Here is an 11,436-nt window from a genome sequence, read left to right as displayed (position 1 = left end):
ATTTGGTGAAATATCATTACCGGTTGTGCTGATCTGAGGCAAACCGCAGTATCTCCGGGTAAAAATGTCCCCATCAGCTAAAGGGGGACAACGTCCCTCCTTCAGCCAGCTGCTATGAGGCTAAAATGAGGCTGCGTCTGTAGACAGTTTTGACGTCGCCCACCCCTTCCCTCCTTCCCTCCTGCAGGCACCACTGATGGGCACAGGTGGGCTTGGGGCAGACAGAGCGGTCCTGAGCCGGGAACTTGTTTGTTTATCTGTGGAGAGGGAGGCCTCAGCACCAAGGGCCAAGCAAATATTTGCAGTTATGGATTAACTCGAGGTCCAGGCTGTCATGGCGGCAGGAGGGCGACCTTGCAGTTTCTCGGCGGTCCACCCCAGTAAGTCCCCTTCGAGGCAGGTCTGTGAGGGGGGCCGGAGGAGGGTGAGCAGGGCTGAAGGTGGACTCTTCTAGCCAGGGTTTGAGAGGCTGGCTGGAGCTTGGGGTAAAGGAAATCTGGGCTCTGCTGCCGGCCAGGCCAAGGCTCTGGCTGGCATTCCTCAGGCTGGGGTGCCATGGCTCCCAGAGGCCTTCCTCCCAGACTTTGAGGGAAGTGGAAGTCGGCTGAGGGCCTCCAGACCCCAGAGCCATCGCCAGAGGCAGCTTGGAACCCAGAGCCCTCCAGGCTCCCCACCACAGCCTCACCTCTACTTCTAAACCCTTTAAACAAATGTCAGAATCAGCCTCAGAGGGAGTCGGCAAAGTGGAACATGAGGTTAGACGGGGAGCGGGGTGCCGGTGGGGCAGCCTGGGGGGCAGCGGGGGCTCCTAGGTTTCCGGCCAGCAGGGCTACCTCTGTGGCCTTGTGGTGCGCCTGGTGGTTTGCGGCAGGGGTTAAGGTTCCGGGCCTGGAGCCACACAGGCCTGAGCTCAAGCACTAGCTCTTCCGCTTCCTGGCTGTGGGTGTTTAATAAGCGATTTCTCTCCTGTGAGCCTCAGTCCCCCCCTCTGTGAAATGGGGTGACAACATTAATACCTCCCTCTTGGGTGGTGGTGAGCCTTCGCTGAGATAAGAGTAGCTCATGCTTACTGAGCATTTGCTAGGTGCAAACGTATTCAACAGCTTTATGTAGATTAACTCATTTAATTCTCACAATAACCCTCCGAGGCAGAAATACAGTTTTTCCACCCGTTTTACAAATGAGGCAACTGAGGGGCAGTTAGGGATCTCGCCCGACAGTCCTGTCCTGGAGCTGGGATTTGCACCAGGCGCTCTGACTTGGTGGCCTGTCCTCTGAACCATGTCCAAATTTCTTGAAAGACACCGTGACTGTCCAATAAATGTCAGTTATTATTCTTAACCTGGCCTTCAGATCAGCAGAGGCGTCAGCCCCGAATCCTCACCCAGGGAGGGCAGGAACGTTCTGGGTGCACCTGCCCATCACCCTTCTGTGCCGAGTCCCCTTTGATCTTCACCAGGTCGCTGCCCCTTCCACTTCCTGTCTTCACCCTGCAGGCTCGGGTCGTGTGACCTTAGCCCCATATAGACAAGGGGATCGAGGCGCCACGTGGGTGTCTGAATAGTAAACAGGGACCCCCGACCCCAGCTTTTGCCCTGGCGATCCCACCCGGGGCCGGGGAAGGGGGCAGAGCGGGGGCTGGCGCGGCTGCCGGAAGCTCAGAAGTCCTCCTCAGACAGGTGGCAGCAACTTCAGAATGTGGCGGCTTACAGGCCTCTTACTGTTCGTGACCATCTGGGGAGTTTCCAGCGCACCAGCTCCTCCCGGTAAGGCCACTCTCCCACCCCCTCCTCGGGACCCTCGGGGTCTTCACACCTTTCACCGTCTCCCCTGAGCCTCAGGGCGAGAGGAGATGAGAGGCGGACCTGAGGGAACAGGGATAAATTAACTGAGGGGAACACAGCAGCAGGCTGCAGCTCAGGGGCTGAGTCCTGTGGCGATGGCAGGGAGCCCCCGGGCTCGCGGGGTCACGTCCTTCCTCCTACCTGGGGGGGTTGGTCACAGAGTCCCCTGGGTCCCCCCACTCCACTGTTCACTCCCTCAACTGTGAGAGCGCCAGGCCCCGCTGCCACGCAAACCGCCCCAGCAGCCTGTCCTCCTAAAATGCTCATCTGCTGGCCGCTACCCTGCCCCAACCCCTCCCCTGGTCCCCACGGCCAGGGGACCAGGATGTGGAGAGGAGGAGGCCCGCGGGACAGCTGTGCTGCCTGGTTTCTTAGGCAGCCCTCCTCCCACACCTCCTGCAGCCACCATGGGCTCTTTCTTCCATTTATGCCTCTTCCTGAGCTGCTCTGTCTTCCTGGTGTCCCTTCCTCCCCACTCCCAGCCCCGGTTCCCACCTGCGGTCCTCTTGGCTCCTATGTCCAGACTCAGTCTGGCACATCTTCCTTTCCTGAGGATGCCCTTCCTGGTCCCGGCACCCTCGAGCCTCTCTTGCTCACTCCCCTGCTTTGGTCCCTCCACCCCAGCTGTCCCCCTGCCCCCAAGGCAGACACCTCTCAGAGCCCAGGAGACATTTGGTGGTGCTCCCCGGGTGGCAGGTCTGCCTTGTCCAGGTGTGCCTGCCCTAGGGGAAGGGCGTGGGAAATGCTCCATGAGGGGGACGGGAGGAGGGGAGGGCAGGGAGGATGGAGGGACGGCTTCACGACTGGGTTGCACCAGGTGTATCTGGAGAACGAGGCCCACTTACCTCTGCAGTATAACAACAACAGCAGCAGCACGTGGCGTTTGTCACTGGCCGCTCATTTCCGTACTAAGTGTTTTACGTGATTATCCCATCCTCATTTTTTGATGAATAAACTGAAGTTTAGAGAGGTAAAGACATGGACTCAGGGTCACACGGAGGTCGGGCTGGGTTCGGAGGGAGGGAGGTCTGTCGGCCTCAGTGCACGCACCCTGAATGGTCAAGTGTCCTGTCCTCCGATGGCCGGCCCCCTGCTTCGGGAGGAGGAGAGGGTATCGGTACCTGGAATTATAATCCTGAGGGACCCAAGACGAAAACCTCCGCAGGGACTCGCCAGCCAGGCCCCCCACCAACGCGAGCTCCCTGTCTCCCTCCCAGACTCAGTGTTCTCCAGCCACCGGCGTGCCCACCAGGTGCTGCGGATCCGCAAACGCGCCAACACCTTCCTGGAGGAGCTGCGGCCCGGCAGCCTGGAGCGCGAGTGCACCGAGGAGACCTGTGAATTTGAGGAAGCTCGGGAGATTTTCCAAAACATGGAAGACACAGTAAGGCCGCCCGACTGGGTGCAGAGCGTGAGGCTCAGGGGTGGGACCTGGAGCGGCAGCCGGGGGCCCCTTGGGAGTCCTGGGAAGCGGTGGACACCAGCCCCTTACCCTCCCAGCTTGCCAGGGGTGCAGCAGTGGAGTGAACGGCCCTATGGTCTTGGCCAGGGCACGTGGGACTCCAAGAAACAGAACCCTGCAATGAGCGTGAGAAGCGCCTGGGGAAGCCTTAGGCAGGGATTCCCACCCAGTCCCACTGGAGGTAGCTCAGTCCCCCTCTCCACCTGTGACTGGCCACCCCAGCCTCCCCTCTTCTCCCTCCCTCTGATCCAGAGGCCACTACCCCTGCTTCCACCCTGCTGACCAGGTGACCCAAGACTCCCTGATGTCTGGGCACACACACTCACTCTGTGCCTTAGATACTCCAAGGGTGAAACCTGATTGCTCAGGGGATCCAAGGAAAGGGTCTGTGTCCTCTCTGGCCCCCAGGGCCCTGTGGTGGTGGCCCTGAGGTGGTAGGATGCGCTCGGTAAGGGAGGTGTTCCTGATACAAGGCTCAGACCCCCTCCAGCACCCAGAGCTCACTTTAGCGACCAGGAGCTGGGGGTTGTGCCACCACCTGGGTCCCCTTCAAGCTGTCTGTACGCATGCCGTTCCCACTCATATCTCACAGCTGAAGGCGGAGCTCTGGGTGGCTTCCTCTCTTGCCCTCAGCCCCCATCTCCACTGCCTCTTCCCCCAAATGGCCTCCTCAGCAGATGCCAAGATGATTTTCGGCAGGCACAGCCTGGGCACATCACACCCCTCCGGTGCCTCCCCCCCCACCCCCCGCCCAGGGTCTCCCAGGCCAGCAGGGGGGCTTTCGGCCTGGGCATCAAGCAGTGGATCTCAGGGACTGGTGGTCCCAGCCCAGTAGCAGAAGTGCCACCAGAGAGCTGCTTAGAAAAGCAGATTTTCTGAACCGGCAGAAGCCGTGTCTCACGCACACGATGTCCTGCTCGTCACCCAGCTCTGAGGACAGGCTCAGGGAAAGAGCAGACGCCCGGTGCCTGGAGGGATGGAGCTGGAAGCAGGCAGAGCTTGCTGGGGGGTGGGATTTGGGTCCCTTCCTTTGCAGAGGCTGCTGGGGTAGCAGCCAGCGCCCAGAGGACGCTTCCAGCTGCACGGGCGGGAAACGGGGGGCGGGTTTGGGATGTGGGGTGGAGATGGGCAGAGGGGCAAGGAGCCTGGCTTTTCTCAGGGTGCAGCTGCCCAGAGGCTGGGGTTGACCCCTCTTTGTGTGGAAGCCCTTCCCTTCCCTGCCCGCTTAGATGCTGCCTGCTGGACCTGGGCCAGCCCGGGGAGGGGCCCCGGGGGCTCCCCATCTACACAGGTGGGCTGACAGCCCCTGACACCGCCCCTTCTCTCCGCAGATGGCCTTCTGGTCCAAGTACCACGGTGAGTGCGCTCCAGACCCCTGGCCGCGGTGCCCGTGCCCCTCGAGGTCTCTGGGCCGCTGGGGGCACGGGGACGGGGCCGGCGGACCCCCGTGATCCCCTCCTTACCCCTCGTCGCAGACGGGGACCAGTGCGCGGCCCCGCCGCCGGAGCACCCGTGCGACAGCCCGTGCTGCGGGCGCGGCACGTGCATCGACGGCCTGGGCGGCTTCCGCTGCGACTGCGCGCAGGGCTGGGAGGGCCGCTTCTGCCTTCAAGGTGAGGGGCGGCGGGCGGCGGGCCGGGGGGCTCCCCGGGGCCGGGGGCGGGGCCGGGCGCGCAGAGCGCCGCGCTGTCTCGGCGCCCTCCTGCCGGTCCCCCGCAGAGGCTCGCTTCTCCAACTGCTCGGCGGAGAACGGCGGCTGCGCGCACTATTGCTTGGAGGAGGAGGGCGGGCGCCACTGCCGCTGCGCGCCCGGCTACCGCCTGGGGGACGACCACCTGCTCTGCGAGCCCAAGGGTGAGCCGCAGACGGGGGACAGCACGGGGCGCCCGGGCGGTGAGCAGGCCACAGGGCCGAGTCCCAGGCGAAGGAGACGGGCCGCCCCGACGGGGAGGGAGGGTGCCCTCGGCGGGTCTCCTGCCCGCTCTTGCCCTCGCCCGCCCGCCTTCCTCCAGGGACCCTGCCCACTCTGGGGGCGTGGCCTGAAGCAAGAACCCAGAGGTAGCGCATCTCCCCCGGGAGGAGCGGATGGGGCGGGCACGCCTCCAGCGTCCTCATCTCTCTTGACGGCTTTATTTCCGCCTTCGCCTCTGGCTTCTCTGAGGAGAGACAGGAACCGTGATTCTGCCTCCTCTTCTACTTTCCTTTTTATAGATAGAAATTTCTATCGGATTTATATACTTACGCAACAGTCGGAGTTTCACAGCTCTTACCATGATTTCAGCAGGTCGTTCCTCCGTGTGGATCTTCTCGCATTCACTGTGCAGCGCCCTTTTCATGTGGAAATGCGTGTCTTCTATCTCTAGGAACATTTCTTTAGTTATTTCCTTGATGACCTGCCCTGTGCTTTCTCTGTTCTCTCTTTCTGCACCTCCTAATCAGATCTCTTTCCCCGGATTGATCTTCTAGTTTTCTTATCACATTATCTCTTCTATTTTCCGTATCTTTGACTTTGTGTTCTTCTTTCCGGGAACTTTCCACAACTTCATATTCCAGTCCTTTTACTGAAAAAAAAAAATGCCAACTATTCCTTTTAAAGTAATTAGAGATTGACAGGAAGGTGCAAAGAAATGCCTGGTGGACCTGTTGGCTCGTGGGCTTTTCTGTGAGACCATCTGAAGGCCCAGGTCACTGGCAGAACCCCTATTGCCCAGATTCTTAGGTCTTTAGGCTTTTTTCTGAGAGTAATCCTCCAAGTTCATGCTTGGGTGGTCCCAGCCTGGCTTCCAGCCCCCTGGGGAGAGTAGGGGGAGAGGAACTGGCATCTGCCCCGTCTGCAGATGTCTGCGTGACTCTCTCTGGTCAGCCTTGCGTGTCACTGTTTCCTGTGGCGGTGCCTGGAGTCCCCAGGTCTCTGGTTCACCGTCTGCGGAGAATACACCTAGGGTCTTCTGCAGGGGTCAGAGAGGAGAGTCAAGCCACCGATGAGGGGTCGAGACAGAAGCCTAGGGCTCTAGCAGTTTCTTTGACAAGCTCTCAACCTTCCTGCTGTAGCCCCACCTGCACAGCTTCTTCAGAGACACGTGGAGGCTTCCTGGGCGTTTGTGTTGCCAAGCAGCCTACTCCCAGTGTCTCCTACCACTGGCTGAGGTTTCGGCTTTCTCAGTCGGCCAAGTCAGTTACCATGTCCCTCTGCTGTCCAACTTCTGGAATCTTGTCGCTGTTGTTTCATCTCCCTTTTCTGTCACTAGGCGACCCCCCTGCTGATGGTTTCCCACTGCTTCTCGCGAGTCTAAATCTGCCATCGCAGCCTGAATGGCCCTGGCCCGCCTCCCAGCCCTCACTTCTGCTCAGTGCTCTCTCCTCTGGGCTGGAGCTCACAGCCGTGCTCAGAGCCACTCTGGGCGTGTCCACCTCCTCCTCCCCATTAGTCCTTACCTCTGTTAGGAGCTCGGCAGTATCCCAGCGCTGAGACCTTACTTGTGCATCTCAGGGATTACTCCCAACAGCCCTGGGGTGTCCCAACTCTGAGAACGTTAACGACCTGCCCAAGGGCGCACCGCTAGGTAGAGACGCTGCTTGGTCTGACTCTTGCCATTAAGTGGCGCTGTTCGTTAACCGACTGACTATCCCGAGGGGCTTTGCAAGTTGATAGAATTGAGCGTCTGAGCGTCATTTATCCTACAAGGCAGCAAAGGAGGCTGCTGGCAGGAGGGGGACAGAGGTGGGAGGGCAGTCTCGGGAGCAGTACCCAGCAGGCACTCAGCAGCCTCCCCCTGCCTTCAGTGACGTTCCCTTGTGGGAGGCCAGGGAAGCGAATGGAGAAGAAACGCAAGAACTTGAAACGTGACACAGACCAAGTAGACCAAGAAGGCCAATTAGATCCACGGCTCATCAGTGGGCAGGAGGCCGGATGGGGAGAGAGCCCCTGGCAGGTGAGAGGAGAGGCAGCGGCTCACCAGCTGGGTCAGGAGTCACTGAGCCCACCCAGTTCCTGCTCAGGAGGCACCAGTGGGAAGGGAAGTGCAGCCTTTGCTTGGGTCGGGGGCGGGGTGGGGGGCGGCAGTGCTAAGATTGGAGGGTTCCAGGGAAAGATGGCGCTAACCCGATGGGAGAGGAGCAGCCGGGCAGGGTGGGCTGGGCACCAGGGGCCAAGGGGGAATGTGCAGGAAGGAGAGGTATAGCTTTTAAAAAGAGCTGGAAAGATAATGCTCTGCTGGTGGTATTTGAGGCAGAAGCCTGGCTGAGGGGAGCGGTGTTTTGCGTGGGAAAGGGCTGGGAGGGAGGGTTGTCCTCTGCCCCGCCATGGGAGCTAACACTTATTTGGTCCCCATCTCTGCCAGGCACTGGGTCGGGGGGGGGGATTGTCCAGAGATCAATAAGCGGGGGTGGTGGGGGGCTTCCCTGGTGGCGCAGTGGTTGAGAGTCCGCCTGCCAATGCAGGGGACACGGATTCGTGCCCCGGTCCGGGAAGATCCCACGTGCCGCGGAGCGGCTGGGCCCGTGAGCCGTGGCCGCTGAGCCTGCGCGTCCGGAGCCTGTGCTCCGCAGCGGGAGAGGCCACAACAGTGAGAGGCCACAACAGTGAGAGGCCCACGTACTGCAAAAAGAAAAAATAAAAAAGCAGGGGACTGGCAGGTCTTGGGGAGCTCACAGCCCCCAGGAGATTCAGGCTCCTAAACACATGGTAACCCAATGGGACCAGAGCCGGCTGACAGGACAGGGACTGAGGGGACCTGGAGAGGGCTCCCAAGGCAGCCTGGGGGCCTCAAAGGCTTCTCAGAGGACTCGACGACCAGCCTGAGCCCCCGACGGTGAGAAGAACTCTCCGGATGCTGCTGAGGATGGTTATAGGAACAGCACAGGCAAAGGCGGGGAGATACCCTGGAACAGGCAAACTCCATCAAACGTGCAGAAAAGAAAATGCCAAAAAGGTCCATGCCCGGGTGCCCAGGGAACCCAGGGAAGACCTATTTACGCAGCTAGTGCCTGGGGCTGTGCTGAGAGCGGGGGCCCTGACGCGGAGCTGTCAGAAGGCCGTGTGGTGCCGTCACTGCCCACCCCCTATTACAGGTGATCCTGCTGGACTCGAAGAAGAAGCTGGCCTGCGGGGCGGTGCTCGTCCACGTCTCCTGGGTGCTGACAGCGGCCCACTGCTTGGACGACCGCAAGAAGCTCATCGTCAGGCTAGGTGCGGGCTGGAACCAGGCCGGAGGGGTGGCCCAGACGGGCTGGCCGGGTGGGGAGCCTGGTCTCCGGGGTACTTGAGCAAGACGACACCAGAGCCGCACAGAAGGCATCTGGGGGGAAGAGGCCCGTGTGCTCCCACCCCGCCACTCCTGTGGCGGCATTTTAGACACAATGACACCAGGTAGTTTGCACGGAAGGGATACTCTTCGAATCTGGTGCCCAGGTGCTTACACACGTGTGTTTGCCAGCGAGGAGGTTACACACATACTTGTGTCTTCACTCTCACTATGTGGAGTGGCCGTGTGTGTGGACCTGCAGCACCCTGGGGTGCAGGGCCACGCTTCACACAGGGTGACAGGGATGGACCGTGCAGCGGGGGCCCTGGCATCTGGCACAGCAGCCAGCCGCCTCCCTGCAACAGCCCAGGGCTCCCCGAGCCTAGACCCCACTCTCTACCAATTTCTGGGGGGCGAGGGTTCTCTCACTCCAATCTTTATGCAAAAAAAAAAAGAGGCAAAGATCCGTACTGAGAGTGAATGACCAGATTCACACACCCTGCCATCACGCCCAGCACAAGCAGAGGCCAGTGGCCTCCAGCGGGGCTGGGCTTGGAGGCAGAGCCATCACCCCCCCTTTCCAGGAACCAGCAGCCTCGCCTGAGAAGACCTTGTGTCTTGTGTGTGGTCCAGATCTTTCTTCCCTGGTGGAGCCTGTGTCCGGCTGGCTGCTCCTGCCCTGCCCCCATCTTGGCAGGTGTCCCATGTTCTCTTTGCGGCTCTGGTCTGTGTCCCAGGTCTCCAGGGAGCTTCAGGCTTCCCTGCTGACTGCCCACCGCCGGTCACTTCCCAGGCCTCACTGCTCCGTCTATGAGCCAGTCCTGAATTCAGACCAGCGTTCTGCCCCTTTAGGACTGACACTCACGGGCTGTTACCCTTGATAGGGACCATGTGGCCCAGGACAGTGCCGGGCATACGTGGTGACCACTCCTGCTGTCCCTCCATGAGGGCCTGCAGGAGCGTGGCAGCCACGTTGGCTTCAGGAGGCCCCAGGGGAGGGAGGCTCTCCCAAGCCCACTCTGACAGCCCCTCTGCCCTGCAGGGGAGTATGACCTGCGGCGCAGGGAGAAGTGGGAAGTGGACCTGGACATCAAGGAGGTGTTTGTCCACCCCAACTACACCAAGAGCACCAGTGACAATGACATCGCGCTGCTCCACCTGGCCCGGCCCGCCACTCTCTCGCAGACCATTGTGCCCATCTGCCTCCCAGACAGTGGCCTGTCGGAGCGCGAGCTCACCCAGGTCGGCCAGGAGACGGTGGTGACAGGCTGGGGCTACCGCAGCGAGGCCAAGAGAAACCGCACCTTCGTCCTCAACTTCGTCAGGGTCCCCCTGGTCCCGCACAATATGTGCGTTCTGGCCATGCAAAACAAGATCTCCGAGAACATGCTGTGCGCCGGCATCCTGGGGGACCCGCGGGATGCCTGTGAGGGCGACAGCGGGGGGCCTATGGTCGTCTCCTTCCGCGGCACCTGGTTTCTGGTGGGCCTGGTGAGCTGGGGCGAGGGCTGCGGGCGCCTCAACAACTTCGGTGTTTACACCAAAGTCAGCCGTTACCTCGACTGGATCCACGGCTACATCAACGCTAAGGAGGCCCCCCTCGAGAGCCAGGTGCCTTAGCGTCTCCCCACTTGTGTCTGGACCCCGGAGGACACCCTTGGACGGGGGCTGGGTTGTTGAATGGCCAAGATGTTGGACATTAAAAAGGGCATGGGGCAAGCACAGCAGCTCTGGATCTGTCTGTCTTTCCGACCCTTTTCTGGGCTGTTCTGGAGGGAAGTATTTTTGGGGCATCTACTGCACGCCCCACACTTTATGAACTGAATCTTATTTACCTTCCACAACAACTACTCTGTGGGGTAGGAAGGAGCAGACCCAAGGTTTGTGGCGTCTAAAGCCGGTAAAACTCGGGGAAGCTCGCTTTATGAAACAGAATAAAAAACGGGACTACAAAACTGGGAGAGTCCCCCCCAGGGCTTTGGAAGGGGCCTGTGTGAGTCAGGGATCCTGACGGTAAAGCCAGCTCTGAAGGTAGAGACTGCAGCTCCCCTTATGGGGGAAGAAGCTGAGGTTCAGGAAGGTTTGCATTGTGGAGCCAAAACTCAAACTTGGTTTGACTCCCAAGCCAGGGCCCTTCAGGCCGCCCCCCACGCTTCCTGCTGGCTCTGGAGGCCAGCATCGGCCTGTGCGGGGAGGAGCCAGAGACGCAGAGGGGTTGGTTCAGCCCAGAAGGAACTCACGCTGTAGGTGTGGGGAAGCTATTTAAGAACAATGCCGGCCTTCCCTGGTGGCACAGTGGTAGAGAGCCCGCCTGCCGATGCACGGGACACGGGTTCGTGCCCTGGTCCGGGAGGATCCCACGTTCCGTGGAGCGGCTGGGCCCGTGGGCCGTGGCCGCTGGGCCTGTGCGTCCGGAGCCTGTGCTCCGCAGTGGGAAAGGCCGCAACAGTGAGAGGCCCGTGTACCGCCAAAAAAAAAAAAAAAAAAAAAAGAACGATGCCACACAATCGTGAATAGTGGTAGGCTATTGACTCTGTCTTGACCTGGCCTTAAAGGCATAACTGAGAGAAATCAGTTAGGATGCACTCGACAAAAGGGGAGAGTGGTGACACAAAGCCGAGGCAATTAGTCTAAAGTCATTAAATGTGTGACTCGGCAAGTCACTTCTGTTCTCTGGGCAAATGGAAAGATTAGATTGAGAGCAGTGGTTCTCAACCTTCAGTGTACTTTTGAAGCTCCTGGGGGCTGGGGGTGTGGTTGAGGGCTTTCAAAGACATCTACATCCAGTTTCACCCACAGAGATTCTGGTTTAGTTGACTTAGGGTGGGGAACAAAAACACTGATATTTTTTAAACTCCCCAGGTCATTTTAATGTGTGGCTATGGTT

At 60.1% G+C, this 11,436-nt stretch overlaps 1 protein-coding gene across 2 annotated transcripts; it reads left to right on the top strand.

Moving 5' to 3' along the window:
• Positions 1-263: 263 nt before the first annotated feature.
• Positions 264-10,269, top strand: PROC (protein C, inactivator of coagulation factors Va and VIIIa). Of its 2 annotated transcripts, none has more exons than XM_082841537.1 (9): positions 264-380; positions 1,680-1,766; positions 3,062-3,228; positions 4,638-4,662; positions 4,782-4,919; positions 5,026-5,160; positions 7,090-7,238; positions 8,377-8,494; positions 9,592-10,269. In XM_082841537.1, exons 1-9 carry the CDS (start codon positions 335-337, stop codon positions 10,167-10,169), a joined length of 1,443 nt encoding a protein of 480 aa, XP_082697663.1. In that variant the 5' UTR covers positions 264-334; the 3' UTR covers positions 10,170-10,269. The 2 variants fall into 2 exon arrangements, with proteins under 2 accessions (XP_082697663.1, XP_082697662.1); XM_082841536.1 differs by lacking the exon at positions 264-380 and adding an exon at positions 481-755 and having other exon boundaries at positions 1,676-1,766.
• Positions 10,270-11,436: the final 1,167 nt, after the last annotated feature.

Source organism: Leucopleurus acutus (genome assembly GCF_964270905.1).
Source record: "Leucopleurus acutus genome assembly, chromosome: 6".
Lineage (NCBI taxonomy): Eukaryota > Metazoa > Chordata > Mammalia > Artiodactyla > Delphinidae > Leucopleurus > Leucopleurus acutus.
The sequence above is the reverse complement of the archived record's forward strand: the minus strand, read 5'-3'. Positions and strand labels throughout refer to the sequence as shown.

Bases quoted from the DNA above. Each gene is read 5' to 3' on its own strand.
- PROC (XM_082841536.1), top strand. From the start codon at position 711: ATGTCAGAATCAGCCTCAGAGGGAGTCGGCAAAGTGGAACATGAG. The intron at 1,767-3,061 runs GTAAGGCCACTC...TCTCCCTCCCAG, and splicing joins CAGCGCACCAGCTCCTCCCG to ACTCAGTGTTCTCCAGCCAC. The intron at 8,495-9,591 runs GTGCGGGCTGGA...TCTGCCCTGCAG, and splicing joins GAAGCTCATCGTCAGGCTAG to GGGAGTATGACCTGCGGCGC.